The sequence below is a fragment of the Cyanistes caeruleus genome, chromosome 1 (genome assembly GCF_971803275.1).
Source record: "Cyanistes caeruleus chromosome 1, bCyaCae1.hap1.1, whole genome shotgun sequence".
In the NCBI taxonomy this organism is placed as follows: Eukaryota; Metazoa; Chordata; class Aves; order Passeriformes; family Paridae; genus Cyanistes; species Cyanistes caeruleus.
The window spans coordinates 39129240-39146271 of NC_141701.1; the positions used below are offsets into that span (position 1 = coordinate 39129240).

The window sequence follows — 17032 nt, forward strand, 5'->3', positions numbered from 1 at the left end:
GTGGTTAGGAGGTCTCCAGTCCTGCAGGCTGACACCACTTTTCCTGACAGTAGTTAGATGCTGAATCTAGAGCCAGCTGACCCACACTGACAGCTGTAGGAGAAAAGGATGAAATTGGGGATACGAAAAAGAAATGGGGAAACTTGTGCAGCAAGGTTGCCTTGGCTGTCATGATCTTGCATATGTAAGAGGAATGGCTTATGCAGGTGAAGGAGCTCTTCCTGGAGCTAGAAGTACTTTGTGTTGTTCCTCAGATTATCATCTTCTGCTCCAAGGCAAATGAACTGAGTTAGTTTTTAGACCACTAAATTTTAATGTCAAGTGACTTAATGTTTTCCTCCAGGACAGTAGCAATATTTGCAAGCACAGGATAAGGTTGAGCCTTGGCAGAATCTGGTTTGATTCTGCTGATTTTACATAGGAATAAACAGAACAAGTTTTCACACAATGTCTGAATACCCCTGTCTGAGCAGTATAGTTTCTTACACCATCTACATTCAGCAAATCCTATCTTTATAACAGCTTTCCAAGAATGTTACTGGGAGATGTTTCCTTCAGGATCTAAAGGAAAAGCACATTTTCTTCATCACCAGTGAAACATCTCTCCAAGAAGATAAAAACTAATTATTCTTTGCCTTGGCAGCCACCTCTAAAGCTTCCAAGCCTTCCTGGAAATAATCCCACATCAGTGGTATTATCCTGATTCCCACATTTTCACATCAGTGATTGATATGTTTAGAATGTCAGTGTTAAAAAAAAAAAAAAGAGGGCTCAAGTTCAGTTTATTGAGACCTCCAAAACAGGTCTCTGTTCCCATCACTCTGCAACATTTCTGCCTGAAATAGGATCCAACCCTAAGAACCCACAAAGACTTCCATTGCTCCAGAATGGGGTTAGTAGCAATTGCTAATCCTGTCTAGTTTCTGGCATACATACTCAAGCAAGTATTAAGAGACAGGAAGCAAGACTGAGGCAGATTTTTAGAACCAAGTAATCAGTTTCTTTTAATAAGAAACTTTATAGCCTCCCAACACAAATTGTCATTTTATGTTAAGAATAGAATCACAATAATTTAGGGCAGAAAAGACCTTTATGATCTTGTCCAAGCATTAACCTAAGACCGTCAATTCCACCACTGAACCATGTCCCTATGCACCACGTTTACTTGACTTTTAAATTCCTCCAGGACTGCTCCAGGGGTGGTGACTCCACCACTGCCCTGGGCAGCCTGTTCTGATGCCTGAAAAACTTTTTAATTGAAGAAATTTATGCTAATAGCCAATCTTAACATCCCCTGGTGCAACTTGGCACCATCTCATCTTGCTTGTTGCTTTAGAGAAGAGGGATCACGGGGCTTGAGGGGTGGACTCACCAGTGCTGAGTACAGGGGGATGATCACTGTCCTGCTCCTGCTGGCCACACTATTGCTGGTGCAGACCAGGATGCCTTTGGCCTTCTTGGCCACCTGGGTACAGCTGGCTCATGTTCAGCTGCTGCTGACCAGCACCCCCAGGTCCTTTAGCACTGGGCATCTTTCCAGCCACTCTGCCCCAGCCTGTAGAGCTGCAATGGGGTTGTTGTGACCCAAGGGCAGGATCCAGCACTTGGCTTTGTCAAACCTCATAAAACTGGCCTAGGCCCATTGGTCCAGCCAGTCCAGATCTCTCTACAGAGCCTTCCAACTATACTGCAGATCAACACTACTGCCCAACTTAGTATTGTCTGTGAACTGACTGAAGGTGCGCTCAATCCCCTCACCCAGGTCATCTGTGAGGATATTAAAAAGGGCAGCCCCCAATACTGAGACCTGGTGAACATCACTTGTGATCAGCTACTGAAAGGATTAATCATTCCATGTTTTACTGGATTCATCCTCGAAGAAGGGGAGCCAGCTCGCAGCACAACTCACCTGCAGTGTTGTGCAAGTATCACCAGACTGGAACTACCAAATTCTGTAAACTATTTATTTTCAACTTTCAAATAGCAGTTGAAACTCTATTGCTTCTTTTGTAAAGAGATTCATAACTTCAGTTTTTCTTTCTGGAAAACTTACTGGAATATATAATGTGCCAAAGTTATATTTCCATTAACTCTCATTTATTCTGCACTTTGACTGAACTTTAACTGAGTTACTTTTTTACCTTCTTACTCCCAAAATTATCTAACAGCAACAGGTATATCCCATTTTGAATTTCATTTTGATATGTTAAAAAAAGCCACATGCCTCTGCCTCATTCTTTGGACTGTTTTCTGTCCTTGTTTCAATGTAAATTGATCTATGCAAACAAGGAAGAAATAGAATTAAATGAAATATTTCAGAGAAGATCTCAGCCATGCCTTCAATGTTAGCTGTAACACTTCAGTAATCCTACCCGGAACTTTGTGAGATAAGCCCTAAGGTTATATTTACCCTTCCCATAGCTTCATGCCATTGGCAGGACTGCCTGGCAACATTAACAATTAGAAAAAGAAATGAGTTTACCATTTCTCCACATCTTGAATTTCTGTTTTCTTAACACTTAATTGGTCTGTAACACACTGGGTAGTGCAGAATACAGGAGACTCCTGATTATTCTTAATTTCTCAAATATAAGTGTTAAATTTGCTATTTGTGGTCACACGGTATTCTAAACTCCAAAAAGCTACTAGAAACTCCTTACTGCTGGGCCAGGAATTAAATCTGATAGACATTGTTCTTGCATAGATTGAGAAAATGAACTGGTTCTATTCTTACCATGTCTGAACCTTGATTTTTCATTCCCGTTTTATTATTTCTCCTCCTTCATCTTTATGATCAATCTGCCAATTCTCCATCTCATTACCTTAATTCAAAATTAGAGCAAAGTACTTTTTCAGCCGTATTAATTTTTTATATTTATCTCACCTTGGTTACTGCTTTTATTTTTAGCTGAAGTTTAACATATGCTTCTGATTCACATGGCACAGTTTATTATACCAATCAGTTCCTTTTGCTCCATTTCTCATAGAATCTTTATAGTCTTGATAATACACACTGTACACTAGGTATCTGTAGGAATTTTGGAAACCTTCTAAAATTTTTTGCCATTATTTCACCTAAAAATTCCACGTTGTTGAAATTTTTCATCTCTGTTATATTTTCCCATTCCATGAGATCCAAATACTTAAATTTTGATTTCATGTAATTACATGGATTCCTCAGAGTAGTTTTGTCTGTCATTAGAAATCTCCCTTCATATGCAAATCTGCTGACAGAAGCCCATATCAGACTCCTAAAAATACTCTGAAAAAGCCTTATGCCACTTTTTCTTCAAGTTGACTCTCAAAAAAAAAAAAAAAGGAGAAGCAAAGATAGCAATGCAATTATTTTTTTTTCTTCACACAATGCTATTCAGTAGTTTTTATTCCAACGTATTTTTCAATATCCACATTATCACGTTGCTGTTTTATTTTAGTTCTGTTCTTTAATAGTAGTTTTAGTTCTTGCATTTCCATCCAGACTCTTTGGATGATAGTACACCATCATGCAAACACAAGGAAGCAAAACATATGCCAATAAAACAAAATAATTTCAGCTGCATTTGGTGTTGGCTGGTAAGTATTATGTACATTTTTTTCTCTCTGCACTGATTATCTAAATGTACTTTTACCTCTTAAATACTTTCTATCTGTATTCTCTCAAACTCTCTACCAGCAAAATGATTTTTTTTCACTTTTCCAATGATTTGCTGCTTCATGCTAGGCAAGGAGTATCAAGTTTTTTATTCCTTCACAAGAAAACCTGTTATTGAACAAATCTGTCTTGTGCCATAAAAACCAGAAGCCAACAGAAAAGCGTCAGTGGTGGATGCTCTTTTTGCAGGTTTGTGTCCCCTTCCCCTGGACCACAGCTTTAGCACTGCATGTGTGTGGGAAGCAAAGTACTAGAGTCATGCATTTTACTTCATGGGAACCAATTTCTTGTTCTGCATCAAATCAATCAATGAAATTTGATCACCTGCCTTAAACAGGTTGGATTAACCATTTTCTGAACTTCAAAATTGATATCTATCAGTTGTATCAGTCTAAATAAGACCTCCACTAGATAAGGAGGAAGGTGAACAACAGTACAGCATAAGGGTATTGATTACGTTTCAGGTTTCCTCCACTGAATTTAGTCATATTAGCATGTTCTATCTGTGTTCTGCTTTTATTATATCCTGAGTCTGTGTGACACCCAAGTCTCTTAATCTTTGTAAAGAGGTTATTTCCTTTGCAAAACCAGTGCATTTTCTCAACTTAGCAGTCAGTGACACTGCCGGGAAGTTTTCTTGATCAGCGTAGACATGAATTGACTGGAAGCACGTCCTAGGGAGCCTTGTTCCTTCCAATAAGCGGAGGCCGCAGAAGGCTCTGCGCTTCCCCGGTTCCCCTGCCATGGGAAGCGGCTCCTCCATCCCAGGGAGCCCAGGCGGAGCTCCCGCCGCCCGTCCCGGGATTTTTATCGTGGAAGAATCACACGGAGATGTGGGCGCGGAGCCTGCTGTGTCTGCCAGGCTCTGCTCCGCCTCCTCGGGCCGGGTGCGGGGGCGGCGGTGCTCTTATCCCGGGACGGGGCTCAGCCGCGGGGTCCGGGACGGCGCCGCCGCCGCGGGCAGGTGAGCGGGGCGGGGGCTGGACGGGACCGGACGGGACGGGAGGGGATGGGACCGGACCGGACCGGACCGGACGGGACGGGGGGTGAGGGGGGAGCCTGAGCCGCCCCAAGCGGAGCCGCCGCCGCGGGAAGGTCCGGCCGCGCTCCAGCGCTTCAGCGACGATCTGCTTGCTCTTAGGGGCCCTTAGCGCCCGGCACTGAGGAAACCCCCGAGTCTTCGCGGTATTGACGTTTGGAAATGTTAAATGACATTTCCAGGTGAAGTAAAGGGACAAATGTAGGTGTGGGCTCTTGTGTTTCACTTGTACCAGACCTGAACCCAGATGCTGCTCCTTGTACTCCCTCTTTGTACACCCGACCATGTGTGCTCACAGGTCAGGTAAACCAACCATACCCTGGGCTGGATCCCAAGAAGTGTGGCCAGCAGGGTGAGGGAGATGATTCTGGCCCTCTACTCTGCTCCAGGTGTGAGCCATCACCTGGAGTGCTGATCCAGCTCTGGAGTGCTTAGCACGGTAGGGACATGGACCTGTTGGAACAGGTATAGGGAAGGATCACAAGGATGATCAGAGGACTCTCATGTGAAGACAGGCTGAGAGAACTGGGATTGTTTGGCCTGATAAAGAGAAAGCCCCAGGGAGATCTCATTTCAGCTTTTTAGTGTGAAAAGGACCTACAAGAGGGCTGGAGGAAGACTTTTTACACAGGCATGTAACCAGCAGGACAAGAGGGAATGGCTTTGAAATGAAAGAGAGCAGTTTAGATTAAATATCTGGAAGAAATTTACCATAAGAATGTTGAGTCACTGGACCAGGTTGCTCAGAGCAGTTGTGGATGCCCCATCACTGGCAATGCTGAAGGTCAGGTTGTATTGAGCTTTGGGCAACCTGGGCTAGTGAAGATGTCACTGCCCATGGCAGGGAGGGCTGGAACCAGATGCTCTTTAAGGTCCCTTGAAACCCAAACCATTCTATGATTTCATTATTCTTCTAGCTCTTACCTGCCACATTTCTGGCAACCAAGCTGAGCAAGGATGCTCAGCTAGGGCTAGTGCCTAATATCCACATGCTCAATCAAACCCAAGTGGGGATTCAGTTATTTGTATTTGCTGAGGTTGTAAATGGGGACCAGTATGCTGGGTTTAGTATCCTCTGCAGAGTATAAAAGGTAGAATGACTGCAAAAACCTGATGGATTGAGCACTGTAATTGCTGATAGTTTCTGTCTGGAGGGGAGAGACTCTTCATTTTGGGGATGGATGTGCTGAAGGCAGGGGAAACTCTACAAACACAGGAGGGTACAAGATAGGTGGATTTATGGAGATAAATAAAGTGGGTGGTGACCGGTTGAGACCAGAAAGTGAGTTATTTTCTTTCCATGGAATTGCCACAAAATGTCCAGGGAAAATAAAACTGGAACTTCATTTACATTGAAAAGCAAGGGGCAGAATTGTTGGATGACTCCCCTCATGAAACAGAACAATTGAGTTTAAGTGAAGAGTAGGAGTCTGTCACAAGAAAGCAAGTGTCAAAAAATTTTCTCTCCAAAATTCTGCAGTTGCTTTGCACTCGCTTCTGGGTAAAGCATCTTCTCACTATGCTCTGCTACACTTATTGCCAAGAACAAACTACTGAGCAGCAGGACCAAGATGATGACTCTTCAATCATGGCTGAAAGCCAGTGATAAGGTTTTAATTTTATTGTAATAGGTCTCTTGTGACAGCTTTGTTCTTCCCTGGGATTATAGTGTTGGTAAGATTATCCTTATCAGCAAATGATGCTTCAGCAAGACTTTAGGATCTAAATGCCTTGTACTACAAGAGACTTTTGTTGAAAGGGGAGCACCTTTCACAGTAGTTCTGTCTTTCTCTGACATCACCTATAATTTTACAGGTGTAGATACAGTGATTACTCTGGAATTCGATATGCTTTATAGGTGGAGCCCAAACAAATACCTCACATGTCAACACACATGTTGTTCTCTGTAAGAACAATGAAACCACTCAGAACAGTAGCTTCAAGTCCATCACTAGATAAGATGAGAAAAATGTAGGCTATTTAAAAAATGTTTCTTTGTTGTTTTTTTTTTAATAACACAACACTATACCCACTTGCTAACCTTTTAGAGGATATTCAGTATTAAAGCACATTGGAGCTGCTCCTGGCTCAGATTTGATAAAAGCAGAAGAGAAATTTCTCTCTTTAATTTTACATTTGGGGAAAACCAAAGCCATTATAAGTAAATGTGTTTGCTTTGTGGTGACCCACCTGCACTGTCTCCTAGTGCATAGTCAAGGAGGTTGTTAGTAACAGGCCTGCAATAGGCACTCATATAGTTGTAATAATTTCATATATGTTGTTTGATAGAAAGAATGCTTCAAAATTGTACTTGTGGTTTCAGCAGAGGATTGGTGAGACATAGCCATGGAAAAATAGAAGTCCTGTCCTGTTGTAGCCCTTTGATGTTATACTGACATTAGAGGGATGCATTTACCATGTTGGATTTGCATCATATAGTCCAAATACCGGGGTCCAGGTTTCAGTGATTGGAATTCATTCTTTCCTTATGAAATATTTGAGGTAGTGTGCAACTGAACTGCGAGAGCAGAAACTGAACCACAGTACCAAATTTCCAGAAAAAGCCATGCTGCTTTTAGTTTTTCCTCAATTGGTCAATAATTTATTCTTTTTCTACCCTTGGACTCAGCTGGAATGATGCTGAATTAGCTTGAATCCTACCCATCCAGCTACCTGGCAGAAGATGAACCCACTCTGTGCCTACACAATTACTTTCAGATGTCTTTGATCAACTATGTACTGTTAAATCTGTTTTGTAGGTTAAAAAAAACAAACAAAATGATTTTGCACATTGGTGCATTTTACTTTCTTTCTAAAGCTATTTTCTGGTGTCTATATTGAACTTATAATCAGAAATTAATAAGTTAAGATGTTAATTTATACTGTAGTCTGTGAGCTAACAAAGTTAAGGGTATTTGTTTTCCAGCCAGAAAGTGATTCTGTACTACATAAAAATTGGGTTGGAGGAAGAGCAATCAGTGGAATGTTACATTGCTAAAATTGATCAATGTAAACATCCTATTAAAATTGGAAGAAAATTCTGAAAATGCTGAATGATGTAGGGCACAGATTCAGCTCTCCTTTGGTAGAGATTCCAGTACTGATGGATATTTTATTGTCATTCTAGTCGATGACGACATTCATTGCATATGTGCTCCATTTAAAAGAGATTGATTTTTTAATAAAAATGCCAAGTGGCATTGGTAATATACTTGCATAATACTCATATGCCAACCTAAGTTTGGGCTGTTCCCAAGAGTGATTTTTCTTGTGCCAGCATTTTTGCTGGCCTCCCTTTAGCAGGGAGCCAGGGGATCCTGCAGGAGATCAGGCTGGGGGCAAGAACATAGCGGGAAGGACTGGTGGAAGGATGACTTTCAAGTAGCAGTTCATGTGAGACTTTAAATGACTCTTTAAGAGCTCCTGTTAAAAATATATGTGCATGAAACCTGTACAAGCTATTAAACCTCTAATTTCTTTAAAGAATGAAGGTGAATTTGTTTACAAGGTCTGTTTCCCATAAAATTAGAATGAGTGGCATCAGTTACCAACTTCTCAGTTATCTTGCCAGAAGTTTATCTGGCTGTTGAGTCTGCAATTACTCATGCTTGGAATAATTTTAAATCTTGTTGGTAGGTTGTATGATCTCTTGTTCATCAGTGATCTATATCCAAATTAATCCCCATATCATATAGGGGTTATTATTGATGCACTTGCTATGGATACAGACATTTTGCATGTGATTTTAGAACACTTTTTCTACTGGCTGTAGTAGTCTGTGTTCCAGATCCGAACCCCCAATCACAATACAAAATCCACTCTTTCTTCACCCTATGTTGCAGGCTGAACAAGTTATTCCAGGTACTGCTCAGTATTTCTGATTCAGTAGCTTGAGGCAAGCCCCCTTAAAATGCCCTTCTCCTGGGCTCTGTCAGCACAGCATGCTTTGCACTCATTGAGGATTTGTAGTCCTTGCTCTTATCAGAACTTTACAAACAATAACTTACTATAAAGTAGCACTGCACCATCAGTTTTATCCTTCTTAAACACTGTCTAACATAAATTAATATCTGAATGATGCAGACTATTCCTTTTTTCTTTCATGTTATTGATAAAATCTATTTTCAGTGAAAATGTTCAGATCTTCCCATATCTTAGTGAGGCACCAGTTGTTAGGATATAAGCAATTCCATGCTAATTCTTTTTCTTATTTTACTTTTTTTTCATACTGATTTCATTTGTTTGTTCCATGTGGAGCATCTTTTAACAGTGCTTGCTTCCTTTTTGTTTACTATCCTTCCAGCTTGTGCCCTACCTAAGAAACTGCCCTTTGCCTCAAACCAAGAGTTTTTTCACTTTTAATCTTCTCACCCATCTCACTTCAGCGGGGAGCCAGTGAGTGGCTGTGTGGTGCTCAGCTGCTGGGGTTAAATCAAGTGGTCCTTTTTGGCGGCCAGTGTGGAGTTCAAAGGGTTTGAGATAAGGACAGATTTCACTGGCATGTGTGAGACCAAATTTATAGCTACTGCAGCGACTTATTCTGCAGGGCTTGCCATGGGGCTTGCTTGCCCTGATGCATGTTAGACTAGTGCTTTTTCATGGCTGCTTTCCGGTGTTGCTGTTTGCTGTACTCCTTGTCATCCCTAATTCTGAAGGGAGCTGTGCTTTGCACCAGTCCACCCCTATATTCCACTCAAAGCTTCAAAGAAGGAAAACAAAAGTGTACAGCGGGTTTGCTCATGTAAGTACGCAGCTGAAGACGTAAAGTCAGAGAAGTCTGAGCTTGCTGTATTTCATGATCTTGGCACTGACTTTGGAACTTAGGATTTGTTTCTTGTAGGTACTTGTTCTGGTGCTGGAGCAGAAAAATCCCCTCGTTAAACAAGTAGCAACCTGATTGAGGAAAGGAAAATCTGTATTCAGTTATGGATTACTGAGCTGGATTGCAATGTTTAAATGTCTGGCTAATGTTCAAGAATCTTAAAAGCAGCCAGCGATGCTGGAGTGCTCTTGCATTCCAGTGTAACCACTACCTGCTGTCAGGCAGGCAGGGTCAGCTGTAGGAATGGGCTAGCTAGGGAGCTGCATGTGGAAAACAATCAATAGGGCCATGGAGCTCTCCTGGCCTTTGCTAGGGCTGGAAGATCTGAAGGAAAGGGGGGTTGTATGGATGAGGGGTGGAAACTGTTTTTTTCAGTGCTTACAGCAGTACCAAGTGTTGTCCCTGACACCACCAGGCCTTGTGAAAAAGCCATGACTTCCTCGGTTTTGCTTGCTGTCCCTTCAGCTGCTCACTCCATTGTCTGATCCTCTTGCTGCCAAAGTGAGAGGGAGAAGAAGCCCAGGCTGGACTCTCTAGAGAGGATATCTTTGCAGAGAGCCCACACTGGCAGCAGTCTTGGCTAATGCTGCTAAAAATACTATCCACTTACCCTATTTTGAGAGAAATCATCTGATCAGCCATGTTGCAGGGATGCTGAGGCTTTGTTGAACTCCAGCCCTTCTTGTTTCAGCCCCTATTCCATAAATACATGGATAATCTCCTAGCCAGCAGTTATTTTAGCATGACAGAGAGACACAAAATGTTTGAACCTGCGCTATACCAAAATAAGCATCAGGTAGATCATCAGAAACCTTCCTAAACTGAGAAACTACAGCTGTTTTTGTTTTTTGTTTTTGTTTTTTTTTTTCTTCTCCCTGCAGGACGTGATAGGTAGAAAAGAATCCTGTGCTTCAGGGCAGATACCAATGACCAACCTCAGCTGCCTTTTCTATGCATTGGAAGAATGGACTGCTGTGGAGTTCCTGAAGAAATACCTTTTTCATGTGATCGTTGGCTCACTGACAATTAGTGCAATATTAGTTTTTTTTATAGTTCCTTTAACAATTGTCTTTTTCATTTACCTTACTAATATTTTGCTTTTAATCTATCAGAGGAACAATGAGTTAAAAGGAGATCCCTTGAGTGATGATTGGAATGATATGAGAAAAACTATAGCAAGCTTTTGGGATATATATGCAAGAGTGTGGCATGGTAAGTATGACATGACTTGTCTGAAGCTTGGAATTACAGTAAGTGATAAATTCACAGAAGTTTAAATTTTAATTTTTTTTTTTTCCAAATGGATGCAAATAAGTTACATTTATAATACTTTGTATGGCTTCTTTGAACATCCTGCAGTATAAAACTTTCTCCATGTCCTCCTAGGTCTCTGCCTACTCTAATCCGATCCAAATGGCTCATGGCAGGAGCTGTAGCAGGGATGGAAATGAAGGCAGACAAGGTGGAACAGAGATTTTAGTTGGCAAAAGCTGTGTCTTTCCCAAGTTGTTGTATACATTAGTCTTCTAGTATGACTCCACCCAAAACCTAAACCAGATGTAGGAAGAGTCATGACAAGGATTCATAGAAGTGCATGTCTGTGAGGAAATTCCCTCCCACTGTGAAGTGAACACACAACCCTTGTGGAGAGAACCTCTCTTTGGGATTCTTATATATTATGGCCTCAATTTAAACATCTCACCTTCTCTAAAAGAGGAACACTTTATTATGGAAAATCCCAAACTTTTCATTCTCCTTGACACAGAATGGAGATTCATACTTCCAGATTTCAGGAAAGTATCCAGACTGTTTGCCTCTGTTTCTGAAAATGAAGCATTTTCACACTAGTTACTAATTTTTTAAAAAATATTATTATTGTACTATTTACAAAAAGTTCCTAATGGGAAATAAATATTTTAGTGCCCTTACTGGGGAAAATGTCAGGTTCAGGTCTGATCTCATGATTTAATTGACCAACAAAGCAGTCTAGTAATAAGCTGTGGTGTTTGAGGGACTTTGTCTATGCTATTGACCAAAAGATCCATCCAGAACTTAATTATTTCGAAAGCTGCTACAGAGGCTTTCACAAGTCTCTGAAGGTCATTTAACAAAGGACAGTAAATTTTTTTCTTTAAACTGCCAGATGATTTACAGATATCATTGTCAATGTATTGCTTTCCATCCCAAACAGGTTATGAGCTTCATGGTGTGGAAAACCTCCCAGAAGGACCTGGCATTCTTGTGTATTACCATGGAGCTATTCCTATAGACTACCTTTACTTTTTGTCTAGGCTGTTTCTCTGGAAAAAAAGGATTTGTCTGTCAGTAGCTGATCATTTTGTGTTTCGTTTACCAGGTAAGAACATGTATTTAAGCTTCCTGGATTCACCTAACCTGTCCTGGTTTTGGTGTACTTTACTGTACTTGAAAAAGAGCTTTTAAACTAAAAGACTGCTTTCACATTTCTAAATTAAAAGTTAAATTAAATTTAAATTAAAAGTTGGTAGATGTAACAGGAAAAACAAGGAAGCATATCCTGTCTTCAGTGAAAACATTGGTAAACCCTCCAAAGCCAACAAATAGAGATATAATCATTTTGGGATGAAATGTCATCCCTCAGTACAAAATGCTGGATAGGACTCTACTATTGACCCAGTGCTATCTGGTCAGGAGAAGATACAGAGAAGCAAAGATAATTAAATTTTAGAAAAACAAGCCATAAAGAAGAGTAAAGAAAGAATAGCAAGGGAATTATTTAAAGACACTTTTATGCTGCTAAATTAAAAGCTGTTTCAATATAGAGAATAAAGGACGCTATTTAGAAGCAGAAGGACACTCTTCAGGAAACAAAGTTTTCCTGAAAGCAAGTACTATTTGATGCTAAAACCATATTCAGGCACTCCTAGAAAGATGACAATAACTTTCTTGAGGCATACTTAGTAAATACTGAGTAACACAGAGCACATCAGAAGTAAGAAAATATCAAAAGATGATTGGCTTTTAAGAGCGCACTCAAAAAATGAGAAAGTTTAGCAAAACATTTCAATGGAGACTCCTTTTTTAAAGGATAAATAAGAGGGTATGTTCAAACTGAAGTGTCCCTAGCACAGATTTTTATTACAAATATAAAGTACACATTTGTTAGCAACACTCTCAGCTGCGCAGTTTCTGGACGACTGGTGTGTGCATAACATATTGATTGCATTATACTCATGCTAGAGCAACAAAAGGTGGCAAATGCTGTGTCAGCCTTCAAAAGGACTATGAAAATACATCTGGTAAAAAAGGCTATAAATAATTAAAGTTAGACTTCCCCATTGCATTAGTCGAGTGTGGCTAAAAGTGAAATTTCTCCCTAACCTTCTCTTGCTTTACTATGCTTACTTTTTGCAAAGAAATGTAACACTTCACATATTGGTTCTTTAGAATGCTCATGAGCATATCCTGGACCTCAATTTATTTACAGGATTAACTACAGTTACAGGAGAATTCTTCTTGTGAATTAATAACTCTCTCCATCTCAGAATAGCTGCTAAGTAATAAAGTTACAAAAAAAAAAGACAAAGATGATTCAGAAGTGTGGCACTGCTTACTTTGAAGAGCTAGGACATCAGACAGAAGCCTTGCATGGCTGAGGAATAAGAAATTCTGTGAGACCTGGAAAAGAAGTGATAATATTTTCATGTGATACATTATAATTCTCAAAGTTTTAAAGCCAAGCAAATGAAGAACTTCTTTGCTTAATAAAATATGGTATTCCTGTCTTTAGGATAAAACAGAATTGTTTCTGAGTTCACAAAGGGATTAAACAAAGTCAACATCTGCCTTTGACAGAAAGATCTGTCAAGCATGACACCCTAAATAAGACTAAATACAATTAAATTACAAGATTCAGCACTGTGTTATCCACTGTCTTCCAAAGTTTTTGTCACAGACCTCTGTCAGTCCAGAGCTGTTGCTTCTATTTATTAATATAAAAAAAAATATTTTCAAACTATGCTGTTTGAACAGGGAATTTGAAGATTGTGGAAATACTTGTTTGCTTTCTATCAGAGCTCCAAACTGATATATTAAAAATATGAAGAAAATATTAGAAAGCGTAGAGTATTTCTATGGGTCTCAAGCTGTCTTTTAGAGAATTCCCAGTTATGGAAACAGAGGAAGGAGATTCACTGTGGTGAATTCATTCATGATTCATTCATGTGGTGCTGAAATTGCCCTGCTAGCTTTTGTCATTCATGCATCTTGAGAGTCTTAGGACAGTTCAATTTGATCCACAGTTTTGTAGATGGCAATTTAACCACAAAATACTCAAATAAACAACTCAAAACCTCAATGTTTAAAGTGTTAAATATCACATTTTAAAAGAAGACCAAAAATAGCTGCTTGTCAGATATTTATTTTTGTAATAATCTTTATTATATATATATATATATATAAAAAGAAGGATAGAAGAATAGATGCTTATTTTTAGTTTTCTAGCTATGACCCACAAGTTTTGTTGACATAAATTGCGTGATAATTATGGAAGATAGCATGTGGAAGAATTTTTTAATTGAAATGTTCCTGACAAGATGGTTCATTGTCATAATATTGGGCACAAATATTGTCACATATTTGTCATTTTGCCAGCATTTACTCTGTAGGTGTCTTCCTTCCTTCGTAAAAATTTGTCTTAGCTTAAATATATAGCTACTAGATTTTAATTTAGCTGTAATCTGTCTCTGATATGCAAACAGTATTTGGGACATATATTGTTATATTAAATGTACGTTTGCTACTTATTTGTTTCAGGACTTAAATTGTTGTTGGGAGTGACAGGTGTGATACCAGGTACGAGGGAGGAGTGTCTTGGTGCGCTGAAGAATGGATACTTGGTGTCCATCTCACCAGGTGGAGTTCGAGAAGCGCTGTTCAGTGACGAAAGTTATCAGCTCATGTGGGGAAACCGAAAAGGCTTTGCTCAGGTCGCTCTAGAAGCAAAAGTGGTAAGTGCCATATGTTACCAATCCCAGCACATGCTTTCTGCATATCTGCTTCATTATAAAATGCAGCTTAGGAGCATTTGTTGGAAAATCTTCCAGGAGAAATGGTTGGGAAGTAAAGATTTCATTTCCTTTTTCCATCTCCTTCCTCGAGCACATTAATTCACAAGGAGCAAAAGTTTTGTGGAACTGTCAAACTTCTTCTTGGCCATTTCAAACCATCTCTGTGGTTCCATGTCTACAGTTTCATCGTGCAGGCATCCAGTCTTTCATATTGACTGTATTTCAAGAGTCTTCACTGTGGTCCTTCTCCACACTGCCCTAAGGTTTCATTCTTTTTTCACATCCTAATAGAAATTACATTTTTGTCTTACTTCCACTTAGCCAACCATTTTATTGTTGTTCTTTAATGTATTAACCTTCTTTTTTTTTCTCATTTATTCTGGTAGGCTCTAGTATTTTGTCCTTACCTTTCTTCATATATGTGAAAGATTGCATCAACTAACTCAATATTTGTCTACATCAGTGCCTGATGAATCATATGTGCATTTTTGAAGCAGTTTTTGCATTTCCCTCACCATGCTTTCATTCATATCAAGGAATTTGTTAGAATACTGGAGCTGTATTTCTTCTAGCTGAAACTAAACCAAAATTGGAACCTAATACTCTCCCATGTCAAATGGTCTTTCAGCCAATGATGCCAAACAAGAATTAGTTCTACATAAAAACAGAGCACTGAAATGTGTTAAATGTGGATGTCAGATTCTCAGCATCTTCCAGACATGTGCTTCTCTTGATCTGCACTCCACCAATGTACTCATGGCCAAGGTTTCAGTTAGTTTCTATATGGATGATGATCTACAAATACAACTTTCTACCACTAGCTCTGACTTGCATCTAAATCTATGTGGAAGACTGCTTTTCTGATACAGTCTCTGGGAAATTATTTTGTTTGGGATGGCATGCATCTGAAAGAGCAGCAACCCTGTCTTCTTTTTCCTGACTGCCACTTCTCTTCATCATCACCACCTCTAAAGACAAGTTTTCTTCCTTAATTTAGACCTAGCATTGTATTTTGTGTCTGACAATCCTGGTGCAAATCCAGGCTTTCTCTGTTCTGCCATGCACTTTCTACTGCTTTCTCATGAATTGCACAACCATCACTTTTTCCTCACATTCTTATGAATATCTCATCAATTAGTGCTCTTAGACTTTCCACATAAAGTTTCCTGTCTATATAGGAGAAGCTGTACAGGGAGCTGAGTTCTTCCCATGAAACTTTAATTTCTTAACATGCCTTTCAGATTTTTGTGCCGTTATCTCTTTTGAACCTCACCCAATTTGATGCTTCTCAAACCTTGTTTTGGTCTCTTGTGCTGTAGCTCCCAGTACAAAGGATCTGAAGATGCACACTTTAGGTTAATATTTCTTCATAACTCCATCTCTAAATTATTGTGGGGAGATAATTAAACACTAGAATAAACTTAGGGGCACTTACCCAACTGATAAAGTAATTTTAGGCCTGGAATCTTGTTTCCAGATCTTGTCTTATGTGGTTTTTTAATAGTCAGGTTTTATGTGTTTCTGTTCCCTTTCCTGCCCTTTCTCTTGAAAGGGTAGGTGTTAGTCATGGTACTTCATATATTATACCATATATATATGGTATACATATATTGTGTGGGCCTGTACACCACCACTGCTGGGAAAGTGTCAGAATGTGAATGGGATAAACTCAGTGAAATTCATATGGGCATTTTGTCTCCTAATAGTCTCCTTATGAATTAAATGAATAATATGCTGAAACAGTTAGAAAGAGTTGTCACTTAAAAAACATGGGAGATTTCTACTGATTTTGCTTTCATCTCTGTCTTTCAAGCTACTTCAAACATCTGGACAAACTTTTGCCAGATGTTCTCCCTTCACCTGGAACCTTAACGTAATACAGTGTAACAGGTTGTGTGTTTTTAAATAAAAATTGAATTAAAAACTCTGAGTGCCCTTAAATAGATTGCCACCCTGATCAAAACACATCACAAGAATCCTTGCCAGTAATTCTCCTGATTCTACCACTCTTCCATAATATAGAAGCACATGGAAATAACTGAATAGTAGTACCTAAAATTGTTGCCTCCTTTTCTTGACAGAATTTGTGGTTGGTTTTTGATAGAGGTTTTTAGGATTTTATTTAATGAACTAGGTATTCTTTGAGGGTAAGGTTCTTGCAGTATGAAAGGGTCTTGTGGCCCTTTGAGTAATGTTTGGTAAAACAGGCACTTTGCAGGACAGTTACCAGGAGGGCAGAGAGAGTGTATTATCCTTTGACAGCTACTAGCCTGGGCTTGCCTTTACAGTGCTGCTGGTTCTTATATCTTATATATCTTATAACTCTTATTATTACCCTCATTCAGCTCTGTGGGTTTTTTTTTTTATGGTCAGGAACTCTGACCAGATCCCTTTATGGTAGACATTGCTGTAATTAGCTTGCAAGCTTCACTGAACTTTGAGCATCATTGATATTTTTCTGGAAGTCTGGA

The 17032-nt window shown here is 39.6% G+C and overlaps 1 protein-coding gene across 3 annotated transcripts in view; it reads left to right on the forward strand.

Annotated features, from left to right (window-relative positions):
- LOC111924721 (DGAT1/2-independent enzyme synthesizing storage lipids-like) overlaps nucleotides 1-17032 on the forward strand; it is a 51694-nt gene that overhangs the window by 27448 nt on the left and 7214 nt on the right. Inside the window, exons 2-5 of one of the 3 annotated variants that reach the window (XM_023921032.2) lie at nucleotides 10395-10517; nucleotides 10626-10725; nucleotides 11705-11869; nucleotides 14308-14501. In XM_023921032.2, the coding sequence (XP_023776800.1) occupies nucleotides 10395-10517; nucleotides 10626-10725; nucleotides 11705-11869; nucleotides 14308-14501 (582 nt within the window). Of the gene's footprint in view, nucleotides 1-4490; nucleotides 4617-10394; nucleotides 10726-11704; nucleotides 11870-14307; nucleotides 14502-17032 lie in introns of those variants that run through there. The other 2 variants (XM_086887989.1, XM_023921031.2) reach the window with 2 other exon arrangements.